Raw genomic sequence first — 15742 nt, forward strand, 5'->3', positions numbered from 1 at the left:
GTTTATAGATGCGAGATTACAAAGAAATATATGAATTTTACCTAGGTATAAACTAAATTCAAGCAGCACAGGAAATTGATTTGTTGCCTCATACCATATGTCCATAGGCGTGTTTTCAAGGATACTCAACTAACATAGATGGAGAATATGGGGAAAGAACACAGAGACACCAAATTGCTTAGTACGCCAGCCCTGCTGTCGAAAAAAAACAATCAATCAATCAATGACACAGATGGGGGAAAGAAAGAACAGAAAAAGACATCGCGGTAGCAGACTGATATCAAGCCCAACATTGCCAAAAGAGAGACGGGATAACTTTCATGGCGAGAGCCATTGGATCTGGGTATAGCAGTACAGATGCAGAGAAGAAGAGCAAAGACGATTTTGATCACCGGAGACCGATTACACTCTGTAAAGGCATAAAGTTAGTCATCAATTTATCCCCGATGGAGACATGGTGAATCTTACCATTTCCAATGTCCAGACCCTCCGGATCCAGACCTTGACTTGGCCCTCCACCCCTTCCACATCATCGAGGTCGATTCCCTCCCACCAGCACCGGCGAGCGGGCTTTCGCCAGAAGAGAAGTAGTTTCTGGGCCATGCCGACGGCATTGTTGTTAGACAGATCTCCTCGAATGTCGGTGCGAAGCTTCGCCAGAGCCAGACTGCAAATGACCGCCTTGTTGGGTTCTGGAGCCCGATGGCCCCATTGGTCCTCGCGATCAAAACCACTTTTCAGAGGATTAGAATATTGAAATTAACTTCAGGGTATTATGACTTACCCAGCAGTCAGCATTTCAATCAGATGTTGTTCTGTAGATCCAATCTCCTCGCTTTTACGCAGTCCAGAGAAAATGCCGTCCTGCCTCAAAAGGGCTCGGCCAGCCGCCCGCTTAACCTCAAGCATCTCTTCGTGACCGATCTCAGGTCGAGGCGGAATAACATAAAAGTCCAAGTCTTCACGGAGGACGATGATGCCGGCGCGATCCTGGAGCATATCACGCGCAGAGTTCTGCATTGCGTCGGACATTTCCAGGTCCGGCGATGTCGACTCGGAAGGTGCCGTTGATGGAATGGACTGGGCCACCGTGCGGAAGAAGTCCAGCATGTACTGAAGGGAGAGAGGGTCATACTAAAGCGGTATTAGCAATGGATCAATTGCTTTCTGAGAGTTCATTGAAGCCAGATTCACTTACATCGACTGGGTAGATATCTCCTTCGTGGAATCCGCCAATGTGCCCGTCAGGAAGAAGACCGTTGGGGAAGAGGGATAGCAGTACAAACTCGGGTAATGTCAGTAGTTCATCTCGGGATAGTGTAAAGCGGGTACCCCTATATTAAGTCAGTGTCAAGTCGATTGGCCCCTGGGTGATAGGAAACTCATACCGAAGGTCAAGAGTGATGTGCTCATCTCCGCCGATATCTAAATGTGCCCAAAAATCATTAGCATGGCTCATCGTGGGCCTTCCCTCCATCCAGTACTGCACATACCACCAAGGGTGTTGATCGGCGGTCCCCGGTCTGCTGGACCTGGGTGATGATGCTGGAAGCTCCACCAGCGGCAGCCATAACGTAGGTGAAAGATTCAAGTGGACTATATCCTTCGGTATAGGGAGGCGGTGGTTCTCCGTCGTCAGGACTCTTGCCAGTGGCGTCCCCCTTGGGATCTGAGAAAGACGCTTTGGTATCTGCGACAACCGACGACGAAGAGGCCGGGTCGAGCGACTCCTCAACAAAGGGCGGCGCAAAAGCTGGGAGGGAAGCGGAGCCGGAGGATTCGGTAACCTCGAGGCGATTGAAGTCGGAATCGGAGGGGGCGAAGAAGAGAGAGGAGAAAGGTGGTGGACCGACCGAGCTCGTGGCAGATGCTTCGAATGGTGAATGCGGCGGCGGGGGTGCGGTGTAATAGTCGTCCTCCGCGAGGGAGTCCGTTGGTGATGGCGGTCGCGCCGTGGTTGATGAGCGTCGAGGAGGTGTTTCTTCCGACACGGTGCTAGTGCTATGGGGATCAGATCCAATCGCTGCGACGCGGTTGATCTGATGAGTTCCGGACTTGCGCCCTAAAGGGTCCGATGTTTGTCGATCAGGAGTCGAACGGTCTGGACAACGCTTGGCCAGGTTGGGGAGTGGCCGCTGCTTTGGATGTATATATGTGAGCCTTCAGGTTGGAAAAAAAGTCCCTTGGAACTTGAAACTTGGGAGTTGCAGGATCTCGTGGCAGTTTGAGAGGGGTTGGGGGTTGAGGGATGGACAGCGCTTAGAGGCGAAGCGTAGATCACCCTGGCGGTAAGCTAAGTCCGCCACGCTACTGCACAAGTTGGACGAAGAGGACAAAAGAACATCGAGTCCTGGTAAGCAGAAGATTTACAAATATTCCACTTGTTCTGAATGATAATTATCGGCCTACTTATGCTATTTAGATTTTTCCGTGATGTTATAAACTAATCGAGACCCTGGTATCATATTGTTGATGGATTGTTATGTTATGCTTCTGGAGCCCGATTTTTACACATTGCGCTCTGCAAAGCTCTGGATAATACCCTCCAGCGTAGGTTCATACTCCTTCAAGGTCACCTTGTCCCCCTCCAGAATGGTGTTGGCTTGTACAAAGACCTTTCGAGGAACCTTGTTCTTCAGAACAACCTCACGGACCTGAGACGCCCACCAGCTATCGACTGAGGTGATATCATCGTACAGGCCCTTGCCTGCCACAACATCTGCTGTGCTCTTGTAAACGTGCAGCTTCTGCAGATACTTCTCAACGGCGGGGCGGCCATGGGAAAGAATCTTGGATCGGTCCAGACGGATCTCGAGGTCCGATAGGTCGTCCTTGGTGTAATGCAGCTTGACAAAATCACCACCGGCATCCAGGAAGGTACGCAAGATACTGTAGCGAGCCTGCATGTGAGCCTGTCCCCACTTCTGGGTCTTGGGATCCCAGAACTCAACGGCGACCAGCCCCGCGCGAGCCATTTGGAGGTAGGCCGCGAAGAGGACATCTCCAGCCTCGCCATCCATATCAACAGTACCATCGCCGAAACCGAAAATCTTCAGGATTTCAAAGTCACAGCCAAGAGCCATCGCAACGCACTCGGCGCGGCACTCTTCGTAAGATGAGGCGATGGCGCCGAAAACAGAACTCCATGTCTGCCCGGGCTTATACCAGGTCTTGACGGGCTTGTTGTCGACAGGACTGATGGGAGGGTTGGAGATGTCGAAGTTGTACTCGCCGGGTGCAGTCTCCTGCAGGAGCTTGCCAGTTCCGTGGCCGAGCAGCTCGTGGATGCCAACCTGGACCTCGAATGCTGGGTCACGGCATCGACGGTAGACTTCTTGATCCTGTTCGGCGACGAAAGGGATGGGCTCGTTGGGAGCCTTTGCACTGAGAACATTGCCTAAGGAAACGTTCTTGAAGCCCAGATTCTGACGGATATCATCGTAGTTGGGAAGGTTGATACCGGCGGGAAGGCCCGAGCAGGCAAAGCTCAGAACCTCCAGGGAGGTGAAGTCGGGGCTGAGGAACGTATCCTTCTCAAACTCAGTGCCCCAGGGCAGTTTCGGGATCATGCTCTCAGCGCTGTCAACCAAGGTTCCGAATGCCCGGGTACGTTCAAGGTTGACCTAGTGGTGGTTAGAGATGCGATCTATGTAGTTGATCCGGGTTGAAAAAAACTTACCAGGGCAACAAAGCCCTCCCACTCTCCACGAACACCATGAGGGTCTCTGTAGGTCTCTACAAAACCAATGTTGGTCTCCAAGATAGGCTTTTGGTCTTTCACCCAGACACGCTGACTTTCCTTGAAGGATTCGATGGAACCAGCACCAAAGTGGCGAGCGTAAGCTTCCAACATGCGCTTCTGGTTATCGTTGGCCGCATTGAGTTCAGCTTGCTTAATGCTGTGGGCAATCTTTGCCATTTCCTCCTGGTAGTCACCAAAGACTAGACGCAAGGTCTTGCCCTTCAGAGAACCCTCTAACTCAAAAGTGTCGGTCTCGCCCAAATCGCGATGCCGTGCAGGTGGGTTTGATACTCCAGAAGCAATCAAAAGTTCAAAGTCGCCTGACGAGGTCTTGCGCAGTCTTGTGTTTTCCAATGCCAAACCCTTCTTCTCCATCAGGTCACCAACAGCGGTGATTTCATCCTTAGTGATGGAGGGCGAGTCGGGGTAATACGTTGTCATGTGTCCACTAGCCGGGTATCCCAAGTGCATCAATGACTGCTCAGCGGTCTCATAGATGCCACCCCCAGTTGTGCTCGCCTTTTGGAAAGCAGCCTTGGTCTCCGATGTGGCGGAGGAAAGCGCCTCCAGGGCCGAAGCTGGCAGGCGGGGAATGAACTTGGAGTCACCAAAGCCTTTGTAGTTACCACAGTTACCCAAGAACTGGGCGGAATATTCGAGGAAGAAACGGAGGTGTTCGTCGCTAACGGAGGTCTTCTTAGCCAGGCCGGCCCAATCTCCATTGGCCGCACGGTGAAGGGCAAGGATGAGGTCGTAGATGGGTTCCGATTCGGGCGAAACTTGACGCAAGGTAACACGAGTACCTTCGAATGCAGCTCTGTATAGATTTCCCCGCAGCGGTCAGCTTAGTTCAATGTTGCGCGGGTGGCACGATTGTGGTCGTGCGCTACCTGGCACATTTGCACCGGAGCTCAGGGAGGCATCATACCTGCTCATGTAGTGAGCATATCGCTTCAGGCTCTCATCCTTCAGGGTATCCCAGTGTGACTTGATCTCTAGCTTGACGACGGAGGGGGGGCGAGTCGGCCAGATAGTGTTGTTTAACGTTGTCATCCATGATGGGCATGCGGTATGAATGGGAGAGGGAGAAGTATTTGGAGTGGATGGCAGTCGGGGAAGAAAGAGGGAGACGATGCAGGCGATGGAGAGAATGGAGAGAATGGAGGGGTAGCGGAGGTCGAACGGAGCTCCGGGTAAGCGACAGACGCGGCGCAATGCCACGCATCAATTGCATTTGGAGGAGCATTCGAAGTGTAGCTATGACATATCGAGGAAACTGTGTACCAATCAGGTACTTCTCCGCCCTCGGCACTGCGGTGGAGTACTTCGGTGTACTTTAGGGTAGGAGATGTGAATGCACATGAATAGTGGGCAATTGGTGAACAAGAAATGGTTTTTATTTTATTGTTTTACATGACTAGTATATGGGAGAACTAAACAACTCCATTGATTAGGCCTCTCTCAGCAGGTGTAGATTAAAAATGGCGGAATACTCTCCTAGCATGGAGTGCTTACATACTACATATGTTACTGGCACCAGTGGTACTTTAAGTGAAGTGTAACATGGTACATGCTTCTTCCACTATTTTGACTTATTCGTTGTCCTTATCTAAAATAATATATAGGGTTGACTCAGTCTATATCACTTAACTGAATACTTCAAAGGCCGGTCAGGTGACCTCCCCGCGAGTCGAGATCCGATTTCGGCGGGGCTACACCCAATCAGGGCGATTTGATTGGTCGAGGCTGATGCCGGGGGTAGCCGTGGGCGGTGAAGCCTTGCCATTTCCCCATTTGGAACTTTCGGAGTGCAATGTCCAACTCCGAAGTCGTGCGGAGTCATCGTTTAAAAACAGTCGGTTTTCCCTTCCCCTCCTCTCGAAAATCAATCATTGGCAGTCAGACTGACACTCATATCACAGAGATGAGATTGTTTCAGCAATTGACCCGCCGTACGGCGTTGACTGGGCTCGCAAGCCCTCGCCTGTCAGCCCAGATCCCGTCCACCCGCCTCTGGCAGCGCAACTTCGGCGTGACGGCTGCGGCGGCTCAGCAGGCTGCCCTGGATGCTTCGAAGCTGGAAATCACCAAGACAAGCACCCCCAAGGAGCTGACCCCTAACAACGAGCTCGTCTTCGGCGCGACTTTCACTGGTACCTACCTCCTTTTGCGGCGGGAGACGCACTATGGCGATTTCTGACAGGATTATTCTCCTAGACCACATGCTCTCGATCGAATGGACCGCTAAGGATGGCTGGCAAACTCCTCAAATCGTCCCTTATCAGAACCTCAGCCTGGACCCCTCCACATGTGTATTCCACTACGCCTTCGAGTGTTTCGAGGGAATGAAGGCCTATAAAGATAACAACGGAGGAACTCGTTTATTCCGGCCGAACAAGAACATGGAGCGTTTGAACAAGTCCTCTGCACGTATTGCACTGCCGACATTCGATGGCGAGGCTCTGACGAAACTGATTGGAGAGTTTGTCAAGCTGGATGACCGCTTCATCCCAAAGTAAGAAGCTCCTGATTCTACGGCCTCCGGTCAGAAAGACGTAGCTAATCGCAGCAGTGCCCGCGGCTACTCACTTTACCTGCGACCTACCATGATCGGTACACAAAAGACTCTCGGCGTTGGCCCTCCTGGCTCTGCTCTGCTCTTCGTCATTGCCAGCCCCGTCGGCCCTTACTACCCCACCGGCTTCAAGGCCATCTCCCTCGAGGCCACTGACTATGCTGTACGTGCCTGGCCCGGTGGCGTCGGTGACAAGAAGCTCGGTGCCAACTATGCCCCCTGCATTCTCCCCCAGCTTGAGGCTGCGTCCCGCGGCTTCCAGCAGAACCTCTGGCTCTTCGGCGAGGAGGAGTATGTCACCGAAGTCGGTACTATGAACCTCTTCATCGCCATTAAGAACAAGGAGACCGGAAAGAAGGAGCTCATTACTGCTCCTCTGGACGGTACCATCCTGGAGGGTGTCACCAGAGACTCCGTTCTCACCCTGGCTCGGGAGCGTCTTATCCCCCAGGGCTGGGACATCTCTGAGCGCAAGATCCGCATGGCCGACGTTGCCCAGGCCGCCGAGGAGGGCCGCTTGATTGAGGTCTTCGGTGCTGGTACCGCTGCTATTGTCAGCCCTGTGCGGAATATCAGCTACCGCGGTAAGATGGTGGATTGCGGTCTGAAGGAGACCGAGGAGGCTGGTGAGATTGCTCTCCAGATGAAGAGTTGGATCGAGGGTATCCAATACGGTGACGAGGCCAACGACTGGAGGTATGCATATCTGCCACCTATTGCTACATGGGATTCAAATGCTAACCATCTTGATAGTGTCGTTATTTAATGTTGTTTCTTGGTATATTATGGCAAGGACGGGAAACGTCCTTTGGGTCACATACGTGTGACTCTGTTTAAGAGTCTTGGTTCTCTTCTCGCACACTTTTGGCATCTGACTTTCTGCATTGGCACTTCAAAAGCTGTTGGCCCTGTTTCTACATGTGGCTTTGAAGCTCTTATTTTCCTGCAACTCTTGTTGCGGGAGTTGGTCTGGGTAACAAAATCTTTCAGTCATAAATTTCGGTTCACTTTTCAAGAAATCGTTAGAATTTGGTCAAAACAACATTATTCTTATTGAGTAGCTGTATGGTAATTTTCCATGTACCGTTTGTTCTAGCTCAGAAGCGCGTGGAGGGATAGTCTGTTTCATCTACCGAGCACATAGCCTGAACACCCAACCAAGTCAACAACCTTGGAACCACCCATGACCAGGTTCCTCCTACGCAACCCCTAATGTAACAAAACACTGACCCCTTCCCAACCGGCACAAGTCCGATGGTGGAGCCTCGTGAGGTCAGAGCAGACCCCGGACGACATTGCCTTGCTACTCGTACATTGAAGCTTTGATCGACACGCGGGGGTTACCCTGGAAGAGGCAATTGACAGTGCGATCCCCTCGGGCTCCACTCCACATCCTCAATGCTTGACGATGCTTGGCTGTTCTTGGCCCGGATAATATCCAATGTCGCGAAAGGTAACGGGCGTCTGGTGCCACCTGGAATTCTTGATTTGGTCCTGATTAGCTGCCCTCGTTGTCCTCCCCCACATTCCCCAGATCGACCCCCACGCATTTCGATCTCGCGAGCAAAATACCTCATAGTCGGCCCGATTGTGAGGGGTGAAACGGTGTACTTATATATGGGTCCGCCCGAGGCCCTGTGTCGGATCGCAATACCTAGTGATCTCGGTTCTGCCTGTCTTACGCGTTGTTAGATATGGTTGACAAGACTGGACTTAGTGGTCTCAAGGGAGTGCCACTTGTGGTAGCCATTACTACAGTATGTTCTGCTTCATTTCTGTAAGTTTGTCCTTTTCTATTCTGTTTCTCAGCCATACTAATTAACTACCACTTACGATGCCCCGATCAGTTCTCACGTCATGTTGAGAATACTGGTTGTGGTATAGTGAGCGGTACTATATTCTAGCCTGTTTGGATATGATCAAGGAGTCATGTCTGGAGTGGTCATTTCGGAGTATTGGCTTGATGAGATGGGAAACCCAGGCACCGTGATGACCGGTACAATCACCGCATTGTACGATGTTGGAGGTGTTTTTGGTGCGATTATTGCTGCCTTCACGGTCGAGAGCCTTGGCCGCAAGCGTGGGTTGATGGTTGGGGCTGCCCTGATCGTCATTGGATCTATTTTAATGGGGGCATCCGTTGAGCGAGTGCTGATGATAGTCGGCCGAATTTTAACAGGGCTGGGTTAGTCAAAATATCTTCAACGCGATCGTATACGAGGGGCCGCCCCTACTGACTCGATCCGCATGACAAATAGGAATTGGATTCTTGACCTCTGTTGCACCCGTTTACCAGAGTGAGATATGTCTCCCTAGCCAGCGAGGCTGGCATCTCTGCTGTCAGTTGACAATGATGTTATTCGGTTTGATGTTGGCATATTGGATCAACTACGCATTCTATTTTCACCCAGGCGCTATACAGTGGCGATTCCCGCTCCTTTTTCAGGCTGTGTTTGCCCTTTACGTTCTATTCATGACGCCATTTCTACCCGATACGCCTCGCTGGTTGATGCTACATGATTCTACACCCGACCGAGGCACTGCAGTTCTGGCCAAGCTACGCAACAAACCTGAGCACGACCCAGTTGTACAGAAAGAGAAGTCAGATATTCTATCTGCGATAAATATTGAGTCGGAGGAGGAAGGCACCTGGAAGTCTTTATTTATGGATGGAGGGTGTGCTGCCAACAAGCGGTTCTTCTTAGCGCTTGGTATTCAATTTATGCAACAGACTTCAGGTAAGCAATATCGTTAAGGTCTTTGATATTGCCCCACTGAACATATCGTTCTTTAGGAATCAACATTGTGAGCTACTACGCTCCCACACTATTCCAGGATAGTCTGGGCATGGACCAGGAACGAGCCTTGTTCGTGGGATGTTTCTTACAGCTGTGGTATATCATCGCTTCCTTTTTAACAGTATGATATCTTCATCACCGAATAAGCAACCTTGATCATGATCTGACAAGCATGCAGTGGTACATGATTGACTCAGTTGGCAGACGTCGACTGTTCATTACCATGGCAATTGGAATGTGCATTGTGCTGGTTTGCGAAGCCATAACCGTGGCTATCGACAGCAAACCGTCAGGCATCGCAGCCGTCTTCTTTGTTTTTGCATTCGAGGCCTGTTTCACTTGGGGTGAGTCACTTTCTCTCTTATCTCCAAAATCAGCAGTTATGCATGTGGACATACGCGCTAACGAAGCATTCGACAGGATGGATGGCCACGGTCTGGGTCTATCCTGCCGAGATTCTCCCGCTCAAGATTCGCTCCAAGGGCGCCGCACTAGCAGCAGCAGCAGATTTCCTTGGAAACTTCTTGGTAAGATACTATCCTAAAACACATTTCCCATCAATTTATTCTAATATTGTAACCGTAACAAAGGTTGTCGAAATCACACCTCCTGCTCTTGAGAATATAGGCTACCAGACCTATATCATATTTGCAGTCTTCAACATCGTTGCAGCTTTCATTGTCTATTGTTTCTACCCAGAGACGTCTTACTTAAACCTGGAGTCGGTCGATCTTATCTTTCTACCGGATGAGGACCGGGACCAGGAGATCGAAGCGAAGCGCAATTTCTACCAGAAAGCTTTACAGTGGAATGTTGTTCCCAGGGCTCGAATTGCAGTCGAAGAGGCCAAGGCAAGAAAGAAGGCCGGTCTTGCTGAGGCGTTGGGTGATATTGAGCTAGCTCAGGCTGACGCCAAGTTCCCTGGACCCACCCATGTTGAATATCAAGAATAACATGTGTGCGGCAAGGTCTAGGAATGAGTGGTATTTATCTCGGAGCTCGAAGCTTTTCTATTAGAGGTAGGGCGCTTTTTGACCGGGCAGTTCAAAGATTATTCCATAGTACTCCATTAGGAAATTTGATACTAGTCAGTTCAGTAGTCTCCTCTTGAAGTCCGCTTCCACTGCTGGTTAGTAGAGTTGAACCCGTGGCCGATCGTTTGCTAAGTGGAAACGTAGTATAGAAAAGCATTGTATCAATTTGCTAAGAACTCCAAGCCTATTTCAACATACAAATAATAAGACCGTTATGGAAATAAGCATCAGACAAAGCACAAAATAATCTGAAATAAGGTGCAATCATAAAGCCATAGAGGCATAAAATCACCACAGAAAAAACACCGAGGGTAGTAGTATACCCGCTCCGTAACAAATTCGAAGGCAATGGTCTCGATTACTTCAATTCATTCTGAAGCTGATATTCCCACTTACAATTGTAACAAGAGCAACCCGCGAGAAAGAAGTGAAGGTATTCCCAATATTCAGTAAGTGTCTTTTGCATTGGCTCACACGCAGGATCACTAAATCTAAGATGCCATCGATAGGTCTCGGATTTAGCTTTCTCGCGCATTATAACTGAAAATTCATCTTCTTCGGTGTAGCCATGCAGGGTGAGCCTGCCAATTTGATCAGCAAGAACGTTGAACATATTCAAAGCTGATACCCGGGCTCGTAGAGGAAGGTTGTCGATTAACTCCACCACTTTAGCAATGACGTGAAGCGACTCTGTTACGCGTTTACATCTTTCAACAAAACATAATCCTGTTTCCTCATTTGCTAGCTGTTGAAACTTTTCAAAGTCGTTGGCCATGTCATACATCGCCATTGCCATAACTTCACGGGTTATACCGGCTTCAAACATCGGATGAGACCATTTATGAAATGTGAGCACCATGTCTGCTCTAACCTGGGTAAAGTCTGAAGCGTCGACTGGTTCTTCAGACATGGTTATGGATATTGTCTAGAATGAATAAAATCCGTGTAGTGAAATCTGATTTAGTACAAGGAAACTTGATAATTTGGCTTTTGCGGTTTCGACGGCTGTGACTCCGAGGGGCAAATGTCGAGGTCCTATTTATTGTAGCCCGAGCAGTCTTAAGAAACTGGGCTCAATAAAGAAACTTGAACGTGATATTAGGTAGAAACTAATTTTGGAATTTTGTCATGTGCAATAATACAAAATCCTCGCAGTCCAATGCGTAAGATAATACTGCCACTAACAATGAAAACGTTCAAAGAGTCACTCGATCAAACTTGTGACTTCTTTGAAGGTAGACCATGGAAGTAATACCCGCCACATTATTAAAATTGGCCTCAATCGAGAGGAGCTGCTAAATTCATGTATCAAAGAACCGAGAGGATTGCACAAACCAAACTCGTCTTCAAAGAGCTTGCGAGTACATCCCAAATTATCGTCACTCTGACAGCGTCATAATTTGATGGCTCTCCAGCTCTGCGCCAAGAACCCATTTCTATTCAACCCTCGCACATTTCTTCCATACGATATCTCCTTGGCACGAATAGGCAATCCGTCCAAAGAAACATCGCCGCACACATCACCTGGGTCTTCGATTCTGAAACCCACTGCCTCCGCTAACGATATAATTTCATCAAGGGATAACTGTAGAAAGGGTGCCGTTCCGTAAAGTAGAGGTCCCAGGTTGAGCCATGCTCCCCCAGGTTGCAACAGCCGGTGAATTGTCTCGAGATAGGTCAAAATATTTCGCGCAGTGTCAATGAAAAAGAGCGTTACAAGAACGTCATATTTTCCTTCTTCGCCATTGAACACCGTTGTGAAATCGCCCTCAACCAATAATACTGCTGGTTTATTGATAGGGGAGTCGGGAAATGAAACAGATCGCTGCATATCGGATGTTGTGGCATGATGAGACCACCAATCAAGCCAGGGGTGATAGGATTGAGCATTTGAGATGATTGGCTGCCGCATGATCTGTCGATAGACCAAATTCATGTACATAGACCATTCATTCATTGTCACCTCAAAGCCTGATTTATTAGAATATTGTTGGACACATGAGAAAAGATTAGGAGAACTCACCATCCAGCCGAGCAATCTCATGTGCCAATCGTCCAATACCACCACCTGGAACTAAAACTTTTAGCGGCGCATTGATTTCTCTATCCATACTATCCAACTGGCCTAGAAGACAAGTGAATGATTCTTTACGTTCATTTTGTCCTTCCTCGGCCCAGTCACGCACGAAATGCTTCATTGCTTGTGCAACGCTCGTTCGATCAGCTTTCTTCCCTTCGCGGATTTGATCCGCACTGAATTTATCCAGCTCAGACTGCGGTATGTCATAGAAATGCAAACCTGTCTGCACAATTTCTTGCGCAAGCTTATCATTTATATCTATTAGATGCTCAACTGTGTTCAATTTATGGTTGTACTTGATAGCTGATTCAATTGTCTGTCTCCGTTAGCATACAGTCAGTGGTGGTATAATGGGGTAGTATGAAACAAACCTTTTGCTGGCTTTTTGAAACCTTTTTGTAAAGAGAGCGCCATCGCTGGATTTCTTCGAGGTGTCGCTCTTTGTATTGGCGGAATCCGTACAATGCAGTTAAAAGCCGTTGTCGTGGATGGTTTCCATCCCACACTTGGCTTCCACGATCGAGCCGTGCTTGCAACCGCGTGTGCTCTTCTTCATGTCTCAGATCTTGAGTATCGGCAATCGTAATATTTTCGACAAATTTTGGTATGGCTTCCTATATTTTCTTAGCTATCTTTAGTGTTTGTTTGGCAAGTTTCATACCTTAGAAACGGGGTCGATCGATTCGCTCAATATGGCCGACGCTAGGATGAACAACACTGATAGAAAAATGATAGGCTTCATCTTGCTTGAAATTCAAATACAAGATAGACTCTCGCTTATATTGGTTCAGACACTCTTGGCTTCCCCGGGGTCCTCACGCCAAGAAGGTTCAGGGTCTCGCCAAGACCGGAGCATCAGTCTTCCTCGCAGTTTCTCGGTTATGAGTTGCGGGAATTAAAATTTTTCTTGAGACCGAGGGTCTGGTAATTATAATTCAGGAGTTGCTAATCTATTCTCATCATGTCGATGGAAGAGCTGAGGGATGGGGATCCCATCTACGCATCGATGATTGGATTGTCAGTTTCGAATACTAGCTTGCCTATATTCTGAGAAATTTTATAAAGATTCTACCTAGTCTGCAGCTAGGAAGCGTATCTAAAAGCAATATTTGAGCTACTCAAATTATGTACTATTAGATATGACCGAGAATGACTATCTGTCGCCGAATGTTAAACATTGGAATCAATTGTTCACAGGTATTGGGACGCCCTGGCAGTACATGAGGTTTGGCCAGACTAGAATAAATCCAGGGGCTCAATAAGAACATCATTCGGTCTCGATTAGATAAAGAGTGCGGCAGCACCAACCGCGAGACCGAAGACGGGGATCAAGTTGGCGCCCACCATACCGGCAGCTCCGGTTTCCGCCGCGTCAGAGGCGGAAGCGGTTGACGAGCTATCTGTGCCAGTCTCTGCTGGGCCATCGCAGTGCCAATGGTCACCATGAGGCTCGCATCCCACTGACTCGGTCGGGCTGGGGGCAGTTGGGGTGACACTTGTTGTGGTTTCCTCACTGGAAGATGCGGATGCGGATGCGGATGCGGATGTTGTTGCTGTTGCGGATGCAGGACCATCGCAATGCCTACCGCATTATAAGCAAAATGAAAAGGAAAGCTTGGAATGGACAGAAATAAGTCTTACCAGTGATCGCCGTGCGGTTCACAGCCAACCGAAGCCGTAGGAGAAGGGCCTGGGTCTTCAGATGTAGTTGTCTGAGAAATGGCGCCCGAGGCCAGGGCAATCATGGCAAGAAGGGTGAATTTCATAGTGGCAATATTTGAAAGATATTTATTGTAATGAATTGGATTGCTTTGCTGCGGGCAGGGCTTCCGGTTTTATATCCGCCCCGACGACCTCATTTCGGATCTGTTCATAGACCCTAATGTGCCAAGTAGAATCAACTACTTGGCGTCCTCGGACCTCATCCTAATAATGTTGGTATTGTCCCATTATAATGATTTCTCTTGACAAGGACGAGGAGATCAAAGTCTCAAACCTGATTGCCCACTGCTTTAACGCATATTTCATATGCTATTATTTCAATAGCTTCTCATGATCATTGATTAGGCCAAGACTAGTTGTCACATACGATTAGGGATATGCCGCATGCCCAGGAGTATTGAGAACCTTGGGGACGCTTGTTATGTTTCCTGTGCTTGGATCTAAACATCTTTAGCTGGGCTCCGACCTTGGCATGGCCCACCAAGTAGACAGTCTATCTTGGCTTCTAGATCAATGTCATTGGTATTGAAAACCTTGAAAGTGAAAAATATGCTTGATAAAATCGATATATTTTTCGGTGGAGACATGGTCGTATTAACTAGGATTGAGGAAATAGATTCGACGTGAACCTTGGAATAAAAGTAAGAAAAGAATCATTGGGCCTGCTTCTGCTTTGCAAATAGTTTGGTACCTGCCGAGGCCGATCATAGGATTTTTGAACAAAAAGATAAAGCGGCAAATTTAATTGTAGGGAGTTAGAAACCTTTACTTTTGAGCCTGGAGGTATGGATCACTGACTTACTGGCACAACAAGTTGACATAGGGTACCACAAGAATTTAAAAGCACATTGGGATACTATGGTTTCTCTCGATTATAAGGAATGGAATGCGCATGATTTCCAGAACTCTAAAAGACGGTCAATTTGATTATGGATTAAAACGGTGGATTCATTTCCAAATTGTCCGCTAGTTTAGGGGACCCAGTGACTCGAATTGAGCGATGGGGAGAAGATGGCCCGGTTTTATGCCAAAAACATTGAACTTGAAGCTTTGGAGGTTGAACATCCTGTTGGCACTAGTATGTTCTACATAATATCCTACCTAGAGAACGGGGATCTTCAATACTATCATATACTTGTCTAATAAAAAACTCTATAGCTAAAAATTCTATGGAGGCAGTGCCGTGTTAGTATCTACAGCACCACTACGCAAATCGGTCACCACAAACTACCACTACTAGTAATCAGGACACAAAATGTGTTACAATGCCAAAAGGCCAAGGAAAAACGCGTTGGAATCCCAAAAGACTAAGGGCAAAACACGTTGCAATGGTGAAAGGCTAAGGGTAAAACACGTTGCGATAGATATTTATATGACTTCTACCCAGCAGTGTAACACCTAGTACCTACTAGTTACTACCTAGTAGTATTAGTTGAAAAAATATGATTGCAATCATGGAATGGATTCTCAATGGTGTAATTCTTAGAAAATCCTTTTACTAGATCACGAGTATTCATTGCTCGCAATACAATTCTGCTAGGTGAGTCCCCAATGATACTGCTTTGAAATGGGCGCTTCTTCCAACTCCATCGAAAAAAAAGATGTCAGAAATCAGTGTCCACCATGGCTATGAATGAATCTCAAGCTTCTAGTGCTTTATCTATCACACAATGGCAATTTTCAAGACGAGTGAAAGCCGATGCTCATAGTAGCAGCCCTTATAACCATATCTTCCCGGAACACACCTACGGCTAAATGAAATCAATGTCCCAATGAAAGTCTATTCTCGTA

General features: G+C 48.2%; 7 protein-coding genes across 7 annotated transcripts; 2 read left to right on the plus strand and 5 right to left on the minus strand.

The window, feature by feature from the left end:
• Positions 1–388: 388 nt before the first annotated feature.
• N7481_000694 (putative general stress response protein Whi2) lies at positions 389–2135 on the minus strand (the record flags this gene model as incomplete). Its single annotated transcript, XM_057259913.1, has 6 exons — positions 389–409; positions 469–733; positions 785–1134; positions 1199–1308; positions 1389–1425; positions 1494–2135. Coding segments are annotated over 6 exons (1425 nt in total), but the record flags the coding sequence as incomplete, so codon positions are not given.
• A 372-nt stretch (positions 2136–2507) lies between these two features.
• Positions 2508–4976, minus strand: N7481_000695 (dipeptidyl-peptidase III; the record flags this gene model as incomplete). The annotated part of the gene is given in 4 exon segments (XM_057259914.1): positions 2508–3623; positions 3680–4559; positions 4671–4929; positions 4949–4976. 4 exon segments carry the CDS (start codon positions 4974–4976, stop codon positions 2508–2510), a joined length of 2283 nt encoding a protein of 760 aa, XP_057127746.1.
• Positions 4977–5666: 690 nt separating this feature from the next.
• N7481_000696 (branched-chain amino acid aminotransferase, cytosolic) lies at positions 5667–7083 on the plus strand (the record flags this gene model as incomplete). The annotated part of the gene is made up of 4 exons (XM_057259915.1): positions 5667–5895; positions 5960–6257; positions 6315–7013; positions 7071–7083. The coding sequence occupies 4 exons, from the start codon at positions 5667–5669 to the stop codon at positions 7081–7083; spliced, it is 1239 nt and encodes a 412-aa protein (XP_057127747.1).
• A 1163-nt stretch (positions 7084–8246) lies between these two features.
• On the plus strand, positions 8247–10068 carry N7481_000697 (sugar porter family MFS transporter; the record flags this gene model as incomplete). Its single annotated transcript, XM_057259916.1, has 6 exons — positions 8247–8502; positions 8576–9055; positions 9112–9236; positions 9294–9459; positions 9536–9642; positions 9706–10068. 6 exons carry the CDS (start codon positions 8247–8249, stop codon positions 10066–10068), a joined length of 1497 nt encoding a protein of 498 aa, XP_057127748.1.
• Positions 10069–10507: 439 nt separating this feature from the next.
• N7481_000698 (uncharacterized protein) lies at positions 10508–11059 on the minus strand (the record flags this gene model as incomplete). Its single annotated transcript, XM_057259917.1, has 1 exon — positions 10508–11059. The coding sequence occupies one exon, from the start codon at positions 11057–11059 to the stop codon at positions 10508–10510; it is 552 nt and encodes a 183-aa protein (XP_057127749.1).
• Positions 11060–11542: 483 nt separating this feature from the next.
• N7481_000699 (uncharacterized protein) lies at positions 11543–12971 on the minus strand (the record flags this gene model as incomplete). The annotated part of the gene is made up of 4 exons (XM_057259918.1): positions 11543–12120; positions 12173–12545; positions 12601–12843; positions 12891–12971. The coding sequence occupies 4 exons, from the start codon at positions 12969–12971 to the stop codon at positions 11543–11545; spliced, it is 1275 nt and encodes a 424-aa protein (XP_057127750.1).
• A 539-nt stretch (positions 12972–13510) lies between these two features.
• N7481_000700 (uncharacterized protein) lies at positions 13511–13995 on the minus strand (the record flags this gene model as incomplete). The annotated part of the gene is made up of 2 exons (XM_057259919.1): positions 13511–13811; positions 13871–13995. The coding sequence occupies 2 exons, from the start codon at positions 13993–13995 to the stop codon at positions 13511–13513; spliced, it is 426 nt and encodes a 141-aa protein (XP_057127751.1).
• Positions 13996–15742: the final 1747 nt, after the last annotated feature.

Source organism: Penicillium waksmanii, assembly GCF_028829765.1.
Source record: "Penicillium waksmanii strain IBT 27052 chromosome Unknown utg000001l:1.0-4852451.0:1.0-4856178.0, whole genome shotgun sequence".
Classification (NCBI taxonomy): Eukaryota; Fungi; Ascomycota; class Eurotiomycetes; order Eurotiales; family Aspergillaceae; genus Penicillium; species Penicillium waksmanii.